Source organism: Bombina bombina, chromosome 1, assembly GCF_027579735.1.
Source record: "Bombina bombina isolate aBomBom1 chromosome 1, aBomBom1.pri, whole genome shotgun sequence".
NCBI lineage: Eukaryota > Metazoa > Chordata > Amphibia > Anura > Bombinatoridae > Bombina > Bombina bombina.
The window spans coordinates 1,039,178,083-1,039,199,893 of record NC_069499.1 but is presented as its reverse complement, the minus strand read 5'-3'; the positions used below and the strand labels follow the sequence as shown (position 1 = coordinate 1,039,199,893).

Here is a 21,811-nt window from a genome sequence, read left to right as displayed (position 1 = left end):
ACTAAGCTCCCCATTGCCCTGAAAAGGGCATTTGGATGGGCATTGCCCTTTATAGGGCATTTAGCTCTTTTTCAGCCCAAACCCTAAGCTAAAAATAAAACCCACCAAATAAACCCTAAAAAAAACCTAACAATAACCTCCGAAGATCCACTTATAGTTTTTAAACACCGGACATCAATCCTCAACGAAGCCGGGAGAAGTCTTCATCTAAGCGGCAAGAAGTCCTCAACGAAGCCGGGAGAAGTCTTCATCCAAGCAGCAAGAAGTCATCCTCCAGACGGGCAGAAGTCTTCATCCAGATGGCATCTTCTATCTTCATCCTTCTGATGCGGAGCGGCTCCATCTTCAAGACATCCGGCGCGGAGCATCCTCTTCCTTTAAGGGACTTCATCCAAGATGGCATCCCTTGAATTCCGATTGGCTGATAGAATTCTATCATCCAATCAGAATTAAAGTTGAAAAAATCCTATTGGCTGATGCAATCAGCCAATAGGATTGAGCTTCAATCCTATTGGCTGATCCAATCAACCAATAGGATTGAGCTCACATTCTATTGGCTGATTGTTTTTTTATGGGTTTATTGGGTGGGTTTTATTTTTAGCTTAGGGTTTGGGCTGAAAAAGAGCTAAATGCCCTTTTAAGGGCAATGCCCATCCAAATGCCCTTTTCAGGGCAATGGGGAGCTTGAGTTTTTTTAGATAGGATTTTATTTGGGGGGGTTGGTTGTGTGGGTGGTGATTTTTACTGTTGTAGGGTTGTTTGTATTTTTTTTACAGGTAAAAGAGCTGATTTCTTTGGGGCAATGCCCCGCAAAAGGCCCTTACAGGTAAATTTGTATTTATTTTAACTAGGTAGTTAGTAAATAGTTAATAACTATTTACTAACTATTCTACCTAGTTAAAATAAATACAAACTTACCTGTGAAATAAAAATAAAACCTACGATAGCTACAATGTAACTATTAGTTATATTGTAGCTAGCTTAGGGTTTATTTTATAGGTATTTAGTTTTAAATAGGAATTATTTAGGTATTAATTGTAATTTTTATTTAGATTTATTTTAAGTATGTTAAAGTTAGTGTGTGTTAGGGTTAGGGTTAGACTTAAGTTTAGATTTAGGGTTTAATAACTTTAGTATAGTGGCAGCGATTTTGGGGGCAGCAGATTAGGGGTTAATAACAGTAATGTAGGTTGCGGCGATGCTATGGACAGCAGATTAGGGGTTAATAATATTTAACTAGTGTTTGCGATGCAGGAGTACGGCGGTTTGGGGGTTAATATGTTTATTATATTGTTGGCGATGTCGGGAGCGGGAGATTAGGGGTTAATAATTTTATTTTAGTGTTTTGAGATGCGGGAGAGCCTCGGTTTAGGAGTTAATAGGTAGTTTATGGGTGTTAGTGTACTTTTTAGCACTTTAGTTATGAGTTTTATGTTACAGCTTTGTAGCGTAATACTCATAACTACTGACTTTCAGTTTACGGTACGAATCTTGACGGTATAGGCTGTACCGCTCACTTTTTGGCCGGACAGGCAAACTCGTAATACCAGCGCTATGGAAGTCCCATTGAAAAAGGACTTTTTGAAAGCTGCGGTAGTTACGTTGCATTACGGACAAAAAAGTGTGCCGGACAGATATACCTGCAAGATTTGTAATACCAGCGGTAGTGAAAAAAGCAGCGTTATGAGGCTTTTTCACTCATAACGGAAAACTCGTAATCTAGCCGATAGCATACGTCCAGTGAGCCTATTGGCAGTGGCAGTTGAACAGCTTGGTCATGCAATTACTGCTGCTGATTGGGTAACCAGCAGTTTTCCTTAGGAAATGCAGTTCTCCTGAGTGGCACTTTATTCTGTGTTTAACCCCTTTGAGGGAGTTAAGCACTGACACTTGCAGGGAGCATTACAGCAGGGTGAATTACAGCATGCCCTTTTTGTACCATAACGGCCCTTTAAAGTGACACAGCAGTCATATTTATACCTTTCTCAATTCCATGCATACAATTTAAAAAAAAGAAAAAACTTTCCAGTTTCCCTCTTTTAGGAATTTTACTTTTTTTCTCTTTGTATCTTTTGCTGAAACTTAGAAGCTTTCCATGAGACTACACTGAGGTTGGCTCTGGAGCGTGCAAGTGTTTGTAACAATGTTGTACACAGGGCCGCCATTAGGGGGTGACAGGGGTGACTCCTGTCAAGGGCCGACTTGACGGGGGGGGGGGGGGGCCATGAGGCAAGCACAACTATTATTGTTTTTAAAAAAAAATTGTGCAAGTCTGTGTTTGAGTTTGTGTGTGTCCATTGTCTGTTCCTTTTTAGGACATTTACTACTGATTATTCACATCTTTCTACAGATTTTGAGACTAATGAGACCTTTCCGGAAGTCACCAATCCACCACTTAACCTTTAAATTATTGTTTAGGCAGTTCAGGGCCCTTCCTTTCAGCCACTGAATTCTGTTGTCATCATATACTGCAGTTGGCATCTTCCTTGACAAACAGATAATCAGAACTCCATATTTTGCCTTGTAATCTCCTTTTTTGACAAAACTGTAGTCTACCCCATTACTTGTCAGGTCAATGTAAACAAGTGCTCAGTGTCTGTGTGGGTGTCTGTGTCTGAGTGTGTTTGTATTTCTTTGCGTGTCTGCTAGAGTGTCTATATGTAAATCCTTATGTGTGAGTGTGTGTTTCAGTGTATGAGTGTGTCTGTGTGTTTCTGTGTTTGTTTTTACTACCTCTACAATATTTCCAAGTTTGGCTACACTTAAGAATAAAGTGCATATAAATGTTTTAGTCACTTGGTCAAAAATTGCACATGTCAAAGTGGGGGGCCCTGATTAATGGTTTAGTAAGGGGCCCCAAACTTTCTAGTGGCAGCCCTGGTTGTACATAGTGCTCAAGACACATGCACACCCATGAGTCACAGGGACATCAAGAGAATGAGGTACATTTCAATTGAAACTAATGGGAAAACTTTTGTCTGAAACATTAAAGTTTAATTTAAATGATCTATTAATATGTTACTTAAAGGCAGGGCTGGCTCTAGATATTGTGCTGTCCAAGATTGCAATGACGCCCCACCCCCGTAGCAACATTAACAATTAGCATATCAACCTACTAGCCTGCCTAGATACATGCAACCAATGCTGATGCACAATATGTGGGAAGGAAGTTAGGGAAGGGATGCACTTGTCCCACCTTGAATGTCGCCCCTGACCGGTACTGTGCATTTGTGCAAGATGAGGTTGTGCTGCTGCGAGCTTGAGACAGAGAACTGGAGTGGCCTGGGTCTGACAGTTACTGACTCAGTCACTGAAGTGCTGCCCCTTATCAAGTGCTGCCTGGGTCCATTGGACCCACTTGGTCCCATAGTTGAGCCGGCCCTGCTTAAAGGCACAGTCTAATTGAAAATGTTTATTGTTTAAAACTATAAATAATCCCTTTATTACCCATTCTCCATTTTTGCATAACCAACACTGTTATACTAATACACTATGATTACCTTGTATCTAAGCCTCTGCAGACTGCCCCCTTATCTCAGTGCTTTTAGACGGACATGAATTTTATCCAATCAGTGCTGACTCATAAAAAATTCCACAGGAGTGAGCATAATGTTATCTATATGACACACATAAACTAGCACTGTCTAGCTGTGAAAAACTGTTAAAATGCACTGAGATAGAAGATGGCCTTTAAGGGATGAGAAATTAGCATATGAGCCTACCTATGTTTAGCTTTTTACCAAGAGAACAAAGCAAATTTGACGATAAAAGCTGAAAAATTGTTTAAACTTGCAAGCCCTATCTGAATCATGAAAGTATAATTTTGACTAGATTGTCCCTTAAAATTAATTGATTGCCTGATAATAATGATTGTGGTGTCACTAAATATTTATATAGCAACTACATTTACACTGTTTGTAGCCTAATAAAAAAATATTATATGTGACTGCAAAGAACTGTGCAAGCTATAAATTAATTAAATTATATAATAAACACTGGGAAAGATTATGATTTAACTTCTTATTTTGCAGAGGAGATTAAAGGTGAGACTGAGTTTAAGAATCCCTGTGACTGTGAACATCTTGTCAGTTTTCAATCAACCACGCTTACAACTTTGGGAAATCTTGCGGAAAAACATATCCTTTTGTGTATATTAATAATTTTGTTCAGGTAGTGCACCAATAAGGTAAGAAACCTACTGTTAATAAAGCCTGGTAGCTAGTCTACAAATCTCCATTTAAGACACTGACTTATCAACAAATGTCAGTATTATCAGGGGCAGAACTACCATTAGGCATCAGGGCCTAATAGCTGGAGGGGGCCCATTACAGCCAGCCTATACATAGTTGTGTGCAGAATGTGTACAATACTAATGCGGAGGAGCCTTTTATTAATGCAAGTTGTAGGTCTATTTATCAGTCTCTCTGTCTGTTTGTCTATCTCTTTCTTTCTATGTATCCTCAAAATTATTATACAGAGCAGAATGTAGATTAATGCTTTTGCTTTCTACTGAGTTACCTTTGGGGAGCCCCAAAAAAATCTTGCACCGGGGCCCTCTGTTGAGTAGGTCCGCTACTGGGTATTATGATGTTGAATTAACTGGTAATCTCCAGTATGGACAATGTTAATACAACAAATATGAGCAAAGCTATCTGAACTTACAGTAAGGCCTAATTTAGATCTTGAAGTTACATTTTTCAAAGCCATTATACGCAGCCTTTAGAAGATGAAAAACATCCACTTACATAAGAAGAAGGCTCAATGTGTTTTAATAGGTAATTGAATGTTTAAAACAAAAACAAAAAAGGAAATTTGGAAGGAAATGGGATTTTGAAAACACTTAACATATGTTAGTAATGTCTGTTTATTTTCTATCTTGTTTAACAAGAATATAATATACATATGTACCAAACATGCAATAGTTTACATTTTACAAAAGAGATTACTTCTGGCAACCTCAGCCAACAATAAAGAATTTTATAACTGGCCTAAAAACAAAACCTTTTTGTAAACATATTAAAAATGTCAGTTTTTGCCTTAAAGAGACACTGTACTCAATTTTTTTGCTGCCATAAACATATTGACATATTTTACCTGAAAAAATATGAAGTAACAAAAACTGAAGAAATTTAGATGTAAACTAATAGGAATGTGCAGATTAGTTTCATAAACAAATGTCAGATTTGGCCACAGGCAGCAGCATGTGGCTATATTCGACACCAGATTTATTTATACTGATCTTTGTGTGTTACACATTCACATGAATATATCTGGCGCTGAATATAGTCGAATGCTGCTGCCTGCTGCTTTATTCAACATTCATTTTTTAAATGAATCCACAAATGCACATGCCTATAAATTAATATTATTATTATTATACTTTATTTATAAAGCGCCAACATATTCCGCAGCACTGTCCATGGGTACAATTCATTTAAATAAAACAATGATATAAAACTTGTAAGAGAAAGGACACAATTTACAAACACATACAGGAGGAATTGAGGGCCCTATTCCCATGGGAACTTACAATCCAGAAGGGTAGGAGGTTGAGAAACAGGAGGTGAGGACTGCAAGATTGAGACAGATGTTAATGCAGAGTTAGAGGAGGGAAATGTTGTTAGGTAAGTGAAATTAATTTATTACTGAGTTGGGTGGTAGGCTCCTTGAGGTACTCCAACAGACAGAGACATTGAAGAGGAGGAGCCACCAGCAATTGACACAGAAAAAGACCTGTGAGAAAGAGTGAATCCAAGAAAGAGCAGTGTTACAGAGGCCAAAAGAGCTAAGGGTCTGTAGGAGGAGGGGGTGGTCAACTGTGTCGAAGACAGCTGAGAGGTCAAGTAAGATAAGTATGGAGTAGTGGCCACTACTATTAGTAGAAAGAAGATCGATAGTAACCTTGGTAAGGGCAGTCTCAATTGAGTGTTTGGGGTGGAATCCAGATTGCAGGGGGTTAAGCAAGGAGTTGGTGGGCAGGAAGTGGGTTAGGCGACTGTAAACTAGTTTTTCAAGGAGTTTTGATTTTAGTGGAAGCAGTGATATGGGGCTGTAGCTTTCAGGAGGTCAAGGGAGGGGTTTTTGAGTATGGGAGTGACCTTTGCATGTTTGAAAGAAGATGGGAATGAACCATTAGAGAGAGCTAGGATGAAGATGTAAGTGAGAGCAGGAGTGAGGATGGAAGATAGTGGGGATATAAGATGGGAAGGGATAGGGTCGAGCGGGCAGGTAGTGAGGCGTGAGGAAGATAGTAACAAAGAAACTTCATACTCAGTGGCTGGATGGAAAATGCAGAGGGTGGCAGAGGGAGTAACTGGGCCTGTTGTTGTAAGATTGCAGGTTGGTGTTGGGATGTTGTTTCGGATAGTACGTGTTTTGTTGAAAAAGTAGTCTCTACAGGTGCGGAGGCAGGATGGAGAAGTGGGTTTAGCTGTTGCTTTAATATTATAGGTGACCAGGTGATGGTTTGAAATGGTAAAAAGGGCAACAGGTGAGGTCAGATATAGAGCAGAGTCAGGAAAATACCAGGTCGATGGAGTGTCCATCACTGTGATTAGGGAATAGGGTGGATTGTGAGAGACCAAAAGAGGATGTGAGTGAAAGATGTTTAGAGGCAGCAGGGGCAGATGGGTTGTCAATGGGAATGTTGAAGTCCCCAAGAATTAGGGTTGGTATATTTGTAGGGAGAAAGTGAGGAAGCCAGGCGGCAAAGTTGTCAAGGAATTGGGAGGTCGGTCCAGGAGGGCGATTGATAACTGCCACTCTGAGGAAGAGGGGGGAGAACAGGCGAATACAGTGGACTTCAAAGGAGGAGAAGGAGAGAGATGGGATTGGAGGTAGGTACTGATAAGTGCAGGAGGGGGAGAGCAGGATCCCAACACCGCCGCCATGGTTCTTACCTGGCCTCGGGGTATGGCTAAACTGGAGACCACCATGTGTGAGAGCAGCAATGGAAACAGAGTCAGAAGAAGATAGCCGTTTCGGTAATTGCTAAAAGGGTGAAAGCATTTGATATAACCCAGGTCATAAATAGTAAGTTTGTTGCAGACAGAACAAATGATCCATAGTGCACAAGTAAAAGGAGTGTGTGCATACGGTATGCATTGGATGGAAATTAGGTTATGTGTGTTCCTTTTATTAAAGTTTCTATAAGGAGTGCATGATTGGGTAATGGTGGGAATGATTTATAGAGATGTCATCTGATGATAATAGCAGCAAGATGTAAAGTAGGAGTAGGTGAGAATGAGATTTATAGCAGTGGGGATATTTCTGTGAGGTGGTGCAGTTATTGATATAGATTTTTAAATAGAAAGTAGTTCATGAGAGCTAAGGTATGGAAAAGAAAGGAGAGAGGGGCCTATAAAAACTGCATATGGAGAAGGGTAAGGTATGACCATGTGAGCCTGCCTGTGGAATAGGCATGAGACTGTTAAAAGGAAAAGCAGTCCTGAAAACATACCAATATGCACATAACATGCACATTGGCTTATATGTAATTGGATTATAGTTACTTCCTAATAATGCTCAATCAGCATTAACACAAAGTACCTATAAACCAATGAGCATTAACAGGTAGTATCTATCAACCAATGAACATTAACAGATAGTATATATCAACCAATGAGCATTAACAGACAATGAGCAGCTGTATTTTGGAAACTGAAATTGAAAAAGCTTTTACTTCAAATATTTTCACGCAAAAATAAAAAAATAACATTTACAGTAGAGGGTATGCTTTCATATGGATGACATATAATTTTGGAGTACAGTGTCCCTTTAAAGTATGGAAATTAATGCAATTCTGACTAATAGGGCATTTAATGTTCTTATTAACAAATAATTTTGAGTAAAAAAAAGAATGACATCAGAATCTGTTGAGTATTTATTTTCTGTTTTCAAAAAATCTCCTACATCCTTGGATGCTCTTAAAAAAACAGCAGTTCAGAGAAATCTGTCATGGTAAAGAACCTTAAAACCACTGTCTTACCAGGGAGGTTGATGAAATAGTTAAGGGGAAGGGCGACTGAGCTGAGGCAGTTCCATGGGAGAGTGAGAGCCGAAGTCTGCAGATAGGCATGTAGAGGCTTCCTCAGTTCCTACCTCAGCTCACAGGAGGCCCACTGCAGAGAGATGCCCCAGATAGCCTGAACCTTTCAAGGACACCATCCCCCACTACTTCGCCTTCCAAATGTGTTTGGATTCTGGAATGTCTGGTTTAATAGCAATCCGGTGTTCTAAAATAAGTTGTCTACCGCGTAGGAATGTGACTTCTACGTCACTTCCTGTGATGTAAATCAGCTGCTTGAGGTTTGTGGCGCCCACTGCGCATGCGCTAGAGGCCCAACCTCCTTAAAACATCTGATGACAGACAAATGACATCGGGTTTCAGCTATGAAGTGTCACTATGAGATGCTCAGTGTTCTGGGTAGACACTATTATCGCGTTAACCCCTTGGCTGTCCACTCACCCTGAGTTAAGTAACAATAAATTAGTAAACCGCAACCTCACAACTATTACTGACGTGGAGGCAATAAACAACAGCCTCATGTTTACCCAAGCCTTACATCTACCTCGGTCATAAGAACAGAATAGATTGCAACCTCACATCTTGTCCACTTTTAGAGAGGCAGTAGAAAATAGTGTCTACCCAGCTTCCTCTTACCCGGGTGACACCTCAGGGCCAGCTTCCTGTAGGCCTTCTTGAGATCATCATCAATGCATTCTCTGAGAACACCAAGCATCTCATAGTGACACTTCATAGCTGAAACCCGAACCATGTTTCCAACGCCATGTTTTAAAATTAATTGTCTACCAATGAGCTAATGCAATATCTGTTATCTCTGTATCTGTGAAGATGCAGCTCAGTCACCTATTGTGTCTTAAACAGCTGTTGTAGGAGGTTGGGCCTCTAGCGCATGCGCAGTGAGCTCCACAAACCTCCAGTAGCTGATTTCACGTCACCGGAAGTGGTCGCGCATTCCTATGGTAGACAACTTATTTTAGAACACCGGCTTCCTCCTTCATTGCGTGCCCCGTTTGGCGTCCAGCTCGCAGGGCACATAATGATTGGAGGAAGCTGGATTCATCATCCATATACAGAAGGAGATGCGGGCGGAGGATTGGTGTTCTGTTTAGCGTAATGAAATGGTAAGTATTTAAAATTAGAAGGGTCTTTGTAAAGTTTAATGACTTAAAGTGCCCTTGTTTTTAAGATTATTTTTTAATTCTGGGCTTTAAATTATTAAACTTTACAATCACTTTAAGAGGTGTATAAGTCATATTGTTAATTTTTGACACTATATATATAGATACATAAAGATAGATGTTTGTTTCAAATGTTTTATATACAATATGCATGATTACATACAAAATACTCCTATATTCTTTAACATAACTTACTAGCTCAGCTTACAGCAAGACTCGAAAATCTGGAAAACCAGCTGGTCAGCAAAAAATAAAGAAGTGTTGCTGAGAATAATTCACATTCTATGACTGTGTCTCTTCTAATGTCAAGTGGTATTGTTTTGTAATCAAAGGAGGCGTTTGTATAACGGTCAACTCAAATTGTAAAGCTATCGCATTATAAATAATTGTGAATTGACTTGTTATTGAAGAAAAGTGGTACAAATAATATAACTTTAAATTGAAATTGAAACGGACAACATTACTATGGGGAACATCTAGTAACAATGTTTGAAATGAATGGCAATTCAAAATGTATAAATTGGTCACAGTCTGAAATCAAAAATTGCAAATAGAATTGAAATGTTGCCAATCATTTTCCAGGTGTATACTGGCATAGCATATAGTTAATAAAAAGTATATTTTACTGTAATTGTTGTACATCTAATAAATTATATGACAAAACTGAGTAATGAACAATGTTATACCACACAAGTCTGATATTCATTATCCTCTAAATCTCCATATGATGTGACAACCCATCAACATATAATGTTAAAAAATATTTTGCATTTTTAACTGACTTTCTTTTTTCATATTTTATAATATAGTTCATAACAAAAAAAAAAAACATTTAAAGAATGCTTCTTTGGAGCCTAAGTTAGATTCAAGTTTTTTACTTTTATATAAAGTTGGCTTTTGTTCTAGATTTCAAAGTGTGTTTTCGTAAGTTTTTAATTCTGTGGTTTTGTAGCACTTTTTCTATAAATCCCAAATGATGATTCTAATGACTTTGTGTTATGTAAAAAGCAAAACAATCGCAAAAATAAATTACGACTGTCAGTGCCTTACTTACATGTCATAGACCCGCAACAATGGTGCAATAGTTTGGCTAGTGAAGAGTCAAGAAGTGTTTAGAACTATGAATATATCCTTAGTTTGCATTAAAGGGACATATATTCAATTAGTTAATTTGATGAAATTAAAAGAGGGTATTTTAATATTCATTTTACTTAAAAAAAAAAAAAATATACGTTCCTGTGTTTCTGTAAGCTGCTTTTTTATTTTATAATCGTGATATCTTGTGTTCCTTTACCAATACTGTTGAGGAAGTTTTTTTCCATGAAAGAAATATTTTGAACATGATAAAGTTTAAGCAGCAACTTTAAATATAAGATCAGTAACAAGGTATTCCTTGGTCTGGAAACTATTCTAACAACAATCATTTGCAAGGAACCAAACTGGCAAATAATAGTGAAAATCATTTCTCTATATTTCTGATAGTTGATAAAATATATAAGATTATTAGCGTGTTCACTTTTAGTAAGAAAATCCCTTCATATGTGTAATTTATAATGTTATTTCAAGATTAGAACCCTTTCACCTACTCTAACAATTAAAGGGACACTGAACCCAATTTTTTCTTTTGTGATTTAGATAGAGCATGACATTTTAAGCAACATTCTAATTTACTCCTATTATCAAATTTTCTTCATTCTCTTGGTATCTTTATTTGAAATGCAAGAATGTAAGTTTAGATGCCGGCCCATTTTTGGTGAACAACCTGGGTTGTCCTTGCTGATTGTTGGATAAATTCATCCACCAATAAAAAAAGTGCTGTCCAGAGTTCTAAAAAAAAAAAAAAAGCTTAGATGCCTTCTTTTTCAAATAAAGATAGCAAGAGAACAAAGAAAAATATATAATAGGAGTAAATTAGAAAGTTGCTTAATTTTGCATGCTCTATCTGAATTACGAAAAAAACATTTGGGTTCAGTGTCCCTTTAAGCCCTTTTGATCATAAATCATAGTTCAGTGCCTTCTATAAAGCATCACAGAATTTATTTTTCTCCAAGTAATGCCAGTGTCCTATCACAAGATCTAAGCAGTGTGTGCTAACCAATGCATTTTTTAACATAATCCCAGTTTTAAGAGACATGCAACCCAATTTTTTTCTTTGATGATTCCTATAAAACATACAATTTTTATCAAATTTCCAATTTATTTATAATATCAAATGTACTTCATTCTCTTGGTATCCTTTGTTATATGAGAAACATGGTTAGCTGGGAGCTAGCTGTGCTCATCTGGTGAGCCAATAACAAGAGGAATATATTTGCAGCCACCAACCGGCAGCTAGCTCCCATTAATGTATTGCTGATGCTGAGACTACCTAGGCATGGTTTTTCAACACAAATACAAAGAAAATTAAGCAAATTAGATAATAGAATTAATTAGAAAGATGTTTACTTGACTGTCCCTTTAAAGAGTCAGAGTAACCAGTAAAATTAGTCTATTACAACATTTTTTTTGTTTTCCTGTGTACTGCCTATAAAGACATTAGCAAAGAGTTAATTACATGCTGCTGTCTTGTTGCTATCATGGTAAAATGACAAAACAGTTGCTGCTGAGCCTTACGTAATGTGATAACTAAAATGTAAAAATACCAATGAGTAAATTACAGCTTGATTTCCCAACAGAAATCCATTGTAACAGAAACACTCCAGTGAATGTTCTTGTCTGTTGCAATTCTTTGCCAACATTCTAGTACTAGAAAGTAGCATTCAGCATGTTAAAGGGACACTAAACCCAAAATTTTTCTTTCATGATTTAGATAGATAATACAAATTTAAACAACAATCCAATTTACTTATTTTATTTATTTTGCTTCATTTTTTAGATATCCTTAGTTGAAGAAAAAGCAATGTACATGGGTGAGCCAATCACATGAAGCTTCTATGTGCAGCAACCAATCAGCGGCCACTGAGCCTATGTAGATATGCTTTTCAGCAAAGAATATTAAGAGGATAAAACAAATTAGATAATAGAAGTAAATTAGAAAGTTGTTTAAAATGACATGCTCTTTCTAAATCATGAAAGAAAAAAATTGGGTTTCATGTCCCTTTAAATACACACAGTTTTAAGTTCATGTACTGTTAGATTTAATGGTAAACTGTTAGTACGTTTGAAAAGCTTTACAAGTTTGAATCTCTGCAAATAGGGATGTGTTCTAGTTAGCTGTTTTCACTGCATTATTGATGTAATCCATCTATGCACCATTAAGAAAGTTTCTTGCATAAAGCATTACATAGATTGTATTTTTTTTCTACTAGGTAATATCATTTGCAGATACAATAATATATAGCCCTGACATCCAAGTGGCCACTTTTTATGTTCTTAAAATATGTTTGGTTGATAATAATATTTTGTGTGCCCACAATAAAGAAATAGCTGTTTAGTTTTGTTGTTGTTGTTTTCTTTTGGCTATGCATTTTTTCTGCTTATTGATTATTAATTATTAAATCATCTAAAGATTACACATTATACTTGTATACGGCTAAAGCATAAGTATTACTCCACAATTTCAAAACAGGGGCTTAGTGTCATTGAAAGCAAAGCATTGTTTACAGCTCTCTGGCTTTCTTGTTGGCTTTTAAAGGGACAGTAAAGTCAAAACTAAACTTTCATGATTCAGATAGGGCATGCAATTTTAAACAACTTTCCTATTTACTTTTATCATCAAATTTGCTTTGTTCCCTTGGTGGTATTTTTGAAAAGCTAAACCTAGCTAGGCTCAAACTGATTTCTAAACCGTTGAAAACCGCCTCCTAACTCAGAGCATTTTAAAAGTTTTTCACAGTTAGACTGTGCTAGTTCACATGTGTCATATAGATAACATTGTGCTCACTCCCGTGAAGTTATTTAGGAGTCTTCACTGATTGACTACACTGCATGTCTGTCAAAGGCACTTAGATAAGGAGGCTGTCTGCAAAGGCTTAGATACAAGGTAATCACAGAGGTAAAAAGTATATTATTATAATTGTGTTGGTTATGCAAAAATGGGGAATGGGTAATAAAGGGATTATCTATCTTTTTAAATAAGAACAATTTTGGTGTAGACTGTCCCTTTAAGGGTGAAAGTATTTTATGAAATTGAGTAATGAACTGTAGATAGGTTTGCTCCAAAATAAATATAAATATTTGATACTTGTGTTTAATTCTAAAACGTTAGTGTAATCCTTTCTCTTTATAGCATTGCAGAATAATTGCTAGTTTCTTGTCTGGTTTAAAATGAAGGTCCATTGATTTTTTGTTTGTTTTAAAAAAAAAAATACTATGTACAAATTAAAATAAAAGAAGCATGTCAACATAGTTCTAAAATTGGTTAATTGCGTTTTAGAGATAACTTAAAAATGTCAAGAATTCGTATTATCTAGTTTATCATAAGGCTTTGGGTCACTTTCTGAAGCAAACATATCTGTTTATATTCTAAGTGGGGGGGGGGATAAATACTAATGTTTTTAATATTGGCAGAATTATATTCTACAGCAATGTTGTAAACTATGATTTTTATGAGGCACTGAATATTGACAATAAAAGTTTTTTTTTCCAGAAATTTGTGTTTTGTGTTCCTTTGTATGTAATCACATCATAAGTGAATTTATTTAAAAATTTAATTGATCCAGTTATCAAATAATATAAAGTTTTGGGAATCTGAGATACAGGTTAACTCAAGACGAAACCTTGGTGATCAAAATAAAACTCCTAGTGCTTGGTCATGTAGAGAAATGTAATTGGATAATTTGTATCACATGCATGTTGTTTCTCTTAAAGAAAATGTATTACAATAGGAAACATTTCAGTCAGATTACGAGTTTTGCGTTAGGAGCTATGCGAGCAGTTTTGTCTCACCGCTCACTTATCTGCAGCGCTGGTATTACAAGTTTTTACAAACCCGGCGTTAACAGACAAGAAGTGAGCGTAGAGCAAAATTGAGCTCCTTACCGCACTCCAATACCCGCGCTGCTTAAGTCAGCGGTGAGCTGAATGTACGTGCTCGTGCACGATTTCCCCATAGACATCAATGGGGAGAGCCGGCTGAGAAAAAGTCTAACACCTGCAAAAAAGCAGCGTAAAACTCAGTAACGTAGCCCCATTGATTCCTATGGGGAAACACATTTTATGTTTACACCTAACACCCTAACATGAACCCCGAGTCTAAACACCTGTCACAAATATCTCAGGATTCAGCTGCTAAGGAGTTAATTCTGTGTAGCTTGCACTCAAAACAGTTATTTGTTTTCAAGAAGAATTGTGTTTGTATTTTCTTTGAAGTGCCAGAACCCCCTAAATAGCCACCAAATGTTAGTGTGTATGCATTGGGTCATAAAGTCACTGAAACTCTTAGTCACAGAGATACACAGGATAAAGTTTATGGCTTAAGCTGTCAATAGAATGCCTGATGCAAAACAGGCTCTTCATTACAAAAACTGACCAGGTCACTGACAGGACATTGGTATATTATGTACATATGTGGGTTAAAGCTGTTATAACCTAAAGGCAGGTAAATATGACAACCTATGGCATATTTGATAACAAACCGGTTCTCCCAATAAAACTAAGAGGTTCTAAATATGTAAATATAGAAATTTCTTACCTAGCAGGAATGATAATGGGTTGTATAAACTCAGGCAAGAAATTAGTCTATTGAAGGTTGTAAAGACAGGGGGGTTTCTTAGCCCGCCCAGGAGGGTGTGGTTAAGCAACCTAATCTCTGAAAAGTAGGGTTTAAGAATCTTATTTTTTAACAATAAGATTGTCATTCTTACAAGGGGAGCTGCTGTACAGAAGTAAGGAGCCATCATTTTCATGCCAGCCCCTGGCGCAGATCTTGAAGACTAGGAAAGTATTCAATTCTGTTTTTCTCCTTTTTATTTTAAAATACTGTTTGCGTGTGTAATTTTATTTGTAACAACTTTTTATTAATAATGCATTGTGCATAATATTTTTGGCATAATAAATAATTCCTTTATTAAGTTTGGCCTTTGTCTAATAATTGAACCACGTTACTGAAAGAGACTGGAATATTAGAACTGTATAATTTTAGGTTATTTTCTGCTAAATTGTATTTCTAGAGTTAATGTGTAAAGTCTGGGGTTTTCCTTAAGATTTTCCCTTTAATAAATTTTAAGTGGTGGCAGCATTTGAGCTATAGGATTTATAGTTTATTGTGGGTGGCATTACAAGGGAGTGTTGGGCATTTCTCTTACGTCTAGTACAGATTAAGGGAATGCGAATTAACTCTTGCACCCACTAAACTGAATCACAAGCTTGCCTGGTGTGGCTAGATTGTGACCTATAGGTGACAGAAAAGGGGGCTGAAAACCCTTTCTGTGCCAAATAAGTGACGGGCGCAGGGTTGGATAACCTTGGTTCGTCACAAATTGGTGGACAGCGGTGTAGATAATTTTTTTTATTATTAGATTTTAGTGCTTGTGGATTTGCTAGTGTGGAAATCCCGGTACTAAAAGAGATTGTTTCTTACAATTTCCAAAGGCTAAAACTCAGTGCATTATATAGTGACACATTGCAAACAGTCCCCTTCCCTATTCTCTGTTGTTCTTTTCTATTTTATTTTTGCTATGGAGGCATACAAGCAGCGATCTAAAGAGGCACTTATACTCCTATGCCAGGAGCGGGATATTCCAACACGTTCAAAGAACAAAGATTTACTAATACAAGCTCTTGTTGAATATGATAACAGCCAAATCACACCAGTTGAGGTCTCAGGAGAGATGTCTGCAGCTGGGGGCAGCGATTCATCAGAATCTGGGGATCCCTTGGACTGTTATTTGCAAACTGTTCTTAAACATATGGGCTCAGTGGATGCAAGTTTGCGCATGGAACTGATTACAAAGTTTTATGAAAGACAGGCTGCTGAACGACAAGCTGCTGTGGCTGAGAGACAGGCGTCTCTGGCAGCTGAGAGACAGGCTGCTGAACGACAGGCAGAGAGAGAGTATCAGCTACAGCTTGCACGGTTGGAGAGAGGGATGGTCTCACCTGTTGTTGGTGAACCTAGAGACCTACCTGCTCCCAGAGTGCGTGCAGAGAACTTTCCCACCCTGGAGAAAGATGGAGATGTGGATGTATTCCTGCGTAGCTTTGAGAAAGTTTGCAGACAGTTCCAGTTGCCAAGGGAGCAGTGGGCCAAGTACCTTACCCCTGGCCTGAAAGGTCCTGCACTGGAGGCGTTTGCTGAACTACCCCCAGAGTTTGATCAGGACTATGATTCCATTAAAGCTGCCCTGCAGAGGAGATACAATCTTACTCCTGAAGTTTACCGAAAGAAATTCCGTTCCCTGCAGAAAGGTGTGTCAGAGAGCTATATTACAGCTGTTGGAAACTTGAGGACAGCCTTTAAACAGTGGGTCAGAGGATTAAAAGTTGCCACTATGGAGGAGCTGGAAGATTTGATTGTGAAGGAGCAATTTATGCAGCTGTGCCCAGCCGGAGTTCAAGAATGGGTTTTAGATCGGAAGCCCATAACAGCATTGGAAGCTGGTGAGCTGGCTGATTTTTACACAGCTAACAGGTCTCCAGAGAATGGGAGGAAATCCTTTTCTAAGGGGGGATCCACCTGTAAAGGAGCTGCTGCACGACCCCCCTTCACAAAGCCTGCTGTGCCTTTATCCAGTGTGTCTGCTCCCTCTGGGAAAGGAGGGGCGAGTGCTGCATCTGGGCAGGGGGATACCCGCAGATGTTTTATTTGCAACAAAGTGGGCCACATCAGCTCCACTTGCCCAGAGAGGATTAACTTGGGGCAATCAGATGGAGGGAGTAATCCCTCAGAAGTACCAGCATCTGTTTTGTTTGTTACCTGTCCAGAGGAAAACAACCATGAGAACCTGCAACCTGTGACTGTTGGAGATAAGGTAACCCTAGGGCTAAGGGACACAGGTGCAGAAGTGACTATGGTGCATCCAAAGCTAGTGAACTCTGAGAACATTATCCCTGGAAAGACTCTAGCAGTTAAAGGGATTGGGGGAATGAAACTTGCAGTGCCTATGGCACGTATATATCTTGATTGGGGAGTGGGGAGAGGTTTAAGAAATGTGGGGGTATCTGAAAATATTCCTAATGATGTTTTACTGGGTACTGATTTGGGTAGATTGTTATCTCTTTATGTGCCTGACAATGCTACATGTGACCTAGTGACATTAGTTGCAGACCCTTATGTGGAAAGGGCTGTGTGTAAAAATGCTCAGAGACATTATGACCAGGAGGGAGGACAGAGTGCATGTGTGCGCAGGGCTGTGCCTGAACTGGGGGTGTCTGTGCTGAGAGGTGAAGCTGTACGAGGAGATGCTGACTGGGGAGAACGACAGACAGACGGTGTGTGTCTTCCTGTACTTAAACCAGCAGTATCGGCAGAATTACCATTAGCTGTTCAGGGAGAAACTGATAGTGGAGAAAGGCCGATAGACTGTGTGGGTCTGTCAGTGCCTGAACTGAGTTTACCTGTACAGGGAGGAGCTGTTTGTGAAAGAAGGCAGATGAGGGGTGCGTGTCTGCCTGTGATTGAATCAGTGGATTCTATAGAAGGAGGTGAGATTGACAGGGGAGAGAATGACTGGGTGACTGGGCCGCTGGATGATGTGTGCCAGTCTCGGCCAGGGACAATTCTGTACCCTGTGAAAAGACACAATGGTTGTGATAAATGGCAGAAGGAAGATGTGTGCTTGTCTGCACCAGTGTCAAAAGGATACCAGATTCTGTGTGATTATGCAAAGTGGCAGACTGACTGTGAGAGAGAGCAGGGGGGCAAACTAGCCCACTCTAGGACAGAAGCAGCAAAGCCACAGATTTCAGACTGTGTGGGGGAGGAGGGTACAGGATACTCTTTGAGGGGCCCCCAGAATGAGTGTGAAAGATTGTGGGTGACAGAGACCCCAGTAACCTCAGCTGTGACCTATAAACAGACTGCACAGGCTAGGGGACAGAGACTGACACAGACTGCAGGCACAGGGGGGAGGAGTACAGAGAAGTGTATTTACACAGCCCCACCGTGCCATTCAGCAAATACACTGATAGATGTGCAGCATCAGTGTCCCCAGCAGTTAGAACCCACAGTGAGGAGAAGGGGGGCAGTTAGTCAACCCCCTACCAACCATAACAGAGTGCAGGAGTACAGGAATTCTACTCCAGTGGGAGGGCAAGAGCCTATGGTAGTTAAGCAGCAACTGACAGCACACAATATGCTTAGAGAGCACACCATAGGTAGCAAGACACTAGGTTTCACAGGCACCTCTGTAACAGGGGATGATGTGTTGTTCAGGGATAAGATGCCAACCTTATTGGGGGAGGTACCTGCAAAACCCAGAGATGCCATATTCACACAAAAACAGTTGCAGGAGTTTACTGCCAGAGAGGGAGTGTGTGAGATGGTCCATAATGTTCTTGTACTCACGCCCATGAGACAGAACAAACTAGAGGCTGCATGGGAGGGGCCCTGCAATATATTCAATCGGTTGGGTAGAGCAACTAGTGTGTCACTTTTAAAAGGAGGGCATCCTGCTGCCAAAACTGCTAGGTGCAATCTGTCTGGCAATGGTGTTCTCACCGCAAGGGGAAGCTCCTTTTGATACGCATCGGGAGTGGCTCGTAGCCACCCCCTTTTGCGTCTCTTATTGGGGGAGGTGTCACAAATATCTCAGGATTCAGCTGCTAAGGAGTTAATTCTGTGTAGCTTGCACTCAAAACAGTTATTTGTTTTCAAGAAGAATTGTGTTTGTATTTTCTTTGAAGTGCCAGAACCCCCTAAATAGCCACCAAATGTTAGTGTGTATGCATTGGGTCATAAAGTCACTGAAACTCTTAGTCACAGAGATACACAGGATAAAGTTTATGGCTTAAGCTGTCAATAGAATGCCTGATGCAAAACAGGCTCTTCATTACAAAAACTGACCAGGTCACTGACAGGACATTGGTATATTATGTACATATGTGGGTTAAAGCTGTTATAACCTAAAGGCAGGTAAATATGACAACCTATGGCATATTTGATATCAAACCGGTTCTCCCAATAAAACTAAGAGGTTCTAAATATGTAAATATAGAAATTTCTTACCTAGCAGGAATGATAATGGGTTGTATAAACTCAGGCAAGAAATTAGTCTATTGAAGGTTGTAAAGACAGGGGGGTTTCTTAGCCCGCCCAGGAGGGTGTGGTTAAGCAACCTAATCTCTGAAAAGTAGGGTTTAAGAATCTTATTTTTTAACAATAAGATTGTCATTCTTACAAGGGGAGCTGCTGTACAGAAGTAAGGAGCCATCATTTTCATGCCAGCCCCTGGCGCAGATCTTGAAGACTAGGAAAGTATTCAATTCTGTTTTTCTCCTTTTTATTTTAAAATACTGTTTGCGTGTGTAATTTTATTTGTAACAACTTTTTATTAATAATGCATTGTGCATAATATTTTTGGCATAATAAATAATTCCTTTATTAAGTTTGGGCTTTTTTCTAATAATTGAACCACGTTACTGAAAGAGACTGGAATATTAGAACTGTATAATTTTAGGTTATTTTCTGCTAAATTGTATTTCTAGAGTTAATGTGTAAAGTCTGGGGTTTTCCTTAAGATTTTCCCTTTAATAAATTTTAAGTGGTGGCAGCATTTGAGCTATAGGATTTATAGTTTATTGTGGGTGGCATTACAAGGGAGTGTTGGGCATTTCTCTTACGTCTAGTACAGATTAAGGGAATGCGAATTAACTCTTGCACCCACTAAACTGAATCACAAGCTTGCCTGGTGTGGCTAGATTGTGACCTATAGGTGACAGAAAAGGGGGCTGAAAACCCTTTCTGTGCCAAATAAGTGACGGGCGCAGGGTTGGATAACCTTGGTTCGTCACAACACCCCTAATCTTACACTTATTAACCCCTAATCTGCCGTCCCCGACATCGCCGACACCTGCATTATATTTATTAACCCCTAATCTGCCACACCGGACACCGCTGCCACCTACATTATACTTATTAACCCCTAATCTGCTGCCCCCAACATCGCTGACACCTACATTATAATTATTAAACCCCTAATCTCCCACCCCCAATGTCGCCACAACCTACCTACACTTATTAACCCCTAAACTGCCGCCCCCAACGTCGCAGCCACTATATTAAATGTATTAACCTCTAAATCTAAGTCTAACCCTTACCCTAACACCCCCTAACTTAAATATAATTTAAATAAATCTTAATAAAATTACTATCATTAACTAAATTATTCCTATTTAAAACTAAATACTTACCTATAAAATAAACCCGGAGCTAGCTACAATATAACTAATAGTTACATTGTACCTATCTTAGGGTTTATTTTTATTTTACAGGCAAGTTTGTATTTATTTTGACTAGGTAGAATAGTTATTAAATAGTTATTAACTATTTAATAACTACCTAGCTAAAATAAATACAAATTTACCTGTAAAATAAAACCTAACCTAAGTTACAATAACACCTAACACTACACTATAATTGAATCAATTCCCTAAATGAAATACAATTAAATAAATTAAATTCAATTAGCTAAATCACAAAAAACACTAAATTACAGAGAAAAAAAAAAAAATTACAGATCTTTAAACTAATTACACCTAATCTAATAGCCCTATCAAAATAAAAAAGCCCCCCCCCCCCCAAAAAAAAAAGGGCCTTTTGCAGGGAATTGCCCCAAAGAAATCAGCTCTTTTACCTGTAAAAAAAATACAATCACCCTCCCAACAGTAAAACCCACCATCCACACAACCAACCCCCCAAATAAAATACTAACTAAAAAACCAAGTTCCCCATTGCCCTGAAAAGGGCATTTGGATGGGCATTGCCCTTAAAAGGACATTTAGCTCTATTGCAGCCCAAAGTCCCTAATCTAAAAAATAAACCCACCCAATACACCCTTAAAAAATTCCTAACTCTAACCTCCGAAGATTCACTTACCGGGAGAAGTCTTCATCCAAGCGGCAAGATGTCCTCAACAAAGCCGGCAGAAGTGGTCCTCCAGACGGGCAGAAGTGGTCCTCCAAACGGGCAGAAGTGGTCCTCCAGACGCATCTTCTATCTTCATCCTGCCAGGGCGGAGCGGGTCCACCTTCATAACATCCGACGCGGAGCATTCTCTTCAAGCGACGTCTTCTTCGTAATGAATATCACTTTAACTGACGTCATCCAAGATTTCGTCCCTTAGATTCCGATTGTCTGATAGAATTTTATCAGCCAATTGGAATTAAGGTAGAAAAAATGCTATTGGCTGATGCAATCAGCCAATAGGATTGAACTTCAATCCTATTGGCTGATCCAATCAGCCAATAGGATTGAGCTTGCATTCTATTGGCTGATTGGGACAGCCAATAGAATGCCAGCTCTATCCTATTAGCTGATTGCATCAGCCAATAGGATTTTTTCTACCTTAATTCCGATTGGCTGATAGAATTCTATCAGCCAATCGGAATCTAAGGGACGCCATCTTGGATGACGCCACTTAAAGTGATATTTATTACGAAGAAGACGTCAGTTGAAGAGGATGCTCCGCGTCGGATGTCTTGAAGATGGACCCGCTCCGCGCCTTCTGGA

General features: G+C 38.9%; 1 protein-coding gene across 2 annotated transcripts in view; it reads left to right on the top strand.

Moving 5' to 3' along the window:
- Positions 1 to 12,637, top strand: part of MATN4 (matrilin 4) — a 109,378-nt gene extending 96,741 nt beyond the window's left edge. For both annotated transcript variants that reach the window (XM_053720282.1, XM_053720202.1), the window contains 2 exons: positions 4,032 to 4,136; positions 9,400 to 12,637. In XM_053720282.1, the coding sequence (XP_053576257.1) occupies positions 4,032 to 4,136; positions 9,400 to 9,458 (164 nt within the window). In that variant the 3' untranslated portion in view covers positions 9,459 to 12,637. The remainder of the gene's footprint in view (positions 1 to 4,031; positions 4,137 to 9,399) is intronic.
- Positions 12,638 to 21,811: the final 9,174 nt, after the last annotated feature.